The 2,054-nt window shown below is 53.8% G+C and overlaps 1 protein-coding gene across 1 annotated transcript in view; it reads left to right on the top strand.

Annotated features, from left to right (window-relative positions):
• LOC103130405 (fibrocystin-L-like) overlaps positions 1-2,054 on the top strand; it is a gene marked incomplete at its 5' end in the record, with an annotated part of 22,416 nt that overhangs the window by 18,966 nt on the left and 1,396 nt on the right. Inside the window, 3 exons of the mRNA XM_007541788.2 lie at positions 348-692; positions 760-911; positions 1,001-1,147. Coding sequence (XP_007541850.2) covers positions 348-692; positions 760-911; positions 1,001-1,147 — 644 coding nt within the window. The remainder of the gene's footprint in view (positions 1-347; positions 693-759; positions 912-1,000; positions 1,148-2,054) is intronic.

The following is a 2,054-nucleotide window of genomic DNA, read 5'->3' as shown; positions in this document are numbered from 1 at the left end:
CTCTGCTGCAGGAGGTTCTGCTGCAGGAGGTTCTGCTGCAGGAGGCTCTGCTGCAGGAGGCTCTGCTGCAGGAGGCTCTGCTGCAGGAGGCTGAGCTGCAGGAGGCTCTGCTGCAGGAGGTTCTGCTGCAGGAGGTTCTGCTGCAGGAGGCTCTGCTGCAGGAGGCTCTGCTGCAGGAGGTTCTGCTGCAGGAGGCTGAGCTGCAGGAGGCTCTGCTGCAGGAGGCTCTGCTGCAGGAGGCTCTGCTGCAGGAGGCTCTGCTGCAGGAGGCTGAGCTGCAGGAGGCTCTGCTGCAGGAGGCTCTGCTGCAGGAGGTCCAATCACAGCAGACCATCCTCTGCCTCCAGGTGAGTTCGTCCCTCAGATGAACGCCTCCATGGGAACCAATTTCTTCGACCAGGATTACAAGATGCTGAAGGTTCTGCTGAGAGGTTCCGGTCCGCTGGAGATCAGGACCGCCCCGGTTCTGGTTCTGGCCTTCAACATGCCCGCCCTCACCGAGGACCAGTTCTTTGGAGACAGCCTGGTCCAGAACCTGGCTCTGTTCCTCAGAGTTCCCGCCAACATGATCCGCGTCTCCCGGGTGGTGAGGGAGAGCGGCGGCGCGCGGCGCAGGAAGAGATCCACGGGCCTGACGGTGGAGGTGGAGATCCGGAAACCTCCGGTCCAGCAGAGCGCCAACAGCACCGCGGGTCAGTGGTCCGGTAAACGGGTTGAGCGCTCTTAGGAACCCAGGTGGAATGACGTCTGCTCTTCCAGGTGAGGAAGACTTTGAGCTGCTGAAGAACATCGCAGACGATCTGGGTCAGGCGGCGCTTTCCGGGAACCTCAGCCAGTCCATCGGCTTCAACGTCTCCTCCGTGGGAATCACCCGGCCGCCGCCCGCGTCTTCGGACCCCAGCTGGAGCCAGGTGGGTCGGATCAGCCAGGCGGGTCGGATCAGCCAGGCTGTAGCGCCAGACGCCAACAGTTTAGCTGATTCTCCTCGTTTCACCTGCAGGTGGCAGCAGAGGACGTGTCCAGAGATCAACCCAAGGCGAGCTACGTGTCGAGCGTGGCGCGGCTGCTGCTGATCCAGGATCCGGTGGCCGGAGAGGCGGTGGGTCCGCTGCTCCAGCAGCCGGTTCTGATGGCCATGGATGACCAGGTGAGGCCAGTTAGCTTAGCAGCAGGATTCATTCATTCATAACTTTAGTTTCTAAGATCCTCCATCAGGCTGCAGAACATTTTTATTTTCTCTTTATTTGTCCCTCTTTATTTCCTGAAAGAAGCATTTTGCCCTTAAAGTTTTCTCTGATGTTCTTAATCTTTCACGTTCCACAGCACTGGCATGAGAGCGCCCCCTAGCTGCAACCAGAACCAAATAAAACAAAACAAATTGAACAAAAAAACAGTAGAAGAGCTGCAGGCTGAGACGTCCTGAGTAGTAGAAGATAGAACCACGTGTCCTGAGAATTATCCATGAAGTTAAAAGAACTGAAATTACTGAAAAACTGGAATTGCCAGCAGTTATGAGCGGGTTCCTCACCGACCCAGTGAGTGGCTCCTGGAGTTCTTGGTGTTGCCAAGCTAACATCAGTGCTAACATAGCACTTCCTGTACCGGAACTGGCATGGGACTCTTATTGTGAAAGTCCATAGCTGCTACTTCCAGTGACTGGTTAGCATGAGCTTTGGAAATTGAGGTGGGAGGACAGAGACTAGCAGACGGGATGAGACGGACAAATCTGAATAAATAAATTTAAATTTAAATAAATGCTGTATCCAAAAATTATCAAAATATTCTCAGATGATCAAGTTTGCTTCTGGTATAAGTTTAAACTGAAGGATTTTTGGAGAATGCATTTTTTCCACAGGGAATTTTTAACCTAAATTAATAAATTCCTCAAAATTCAATAAATAATAATAAATCTTGGAGTAAGCAGAATACTTCCAGGAGGAACCGGGCGGAACTCTCCGTTACCGGGCGGAACTCTCCGTTACCGGGCGGAACTCTCCGTTACCGGGCGGAACTCTCCGTTACCGGGCGGAACTCTCCGTTACCGGGCGGAACTC

This window comes from Poecilia formosa, unplaced genomic scaffold (genome assembly GCF_000485575.1).
Source record: "Poecilia formosa unplaced genomic scaffold, Poecilia_formosa-5.1.2 Scaffold631, whole genome shotgun sequence".
Classification (NCBI taxonomy): Eukaryota; Metazoa; Chordata; class Actinopteri; order Cyprinodontiformes; family Poeciliidae; genus Poecilia; species Poecilia formosa.
The sequence above is the reverse complement of the archived record's forward strand: the minus strand, read 5'-3'. Positions and strand labels throughout refer to the sequence as shown.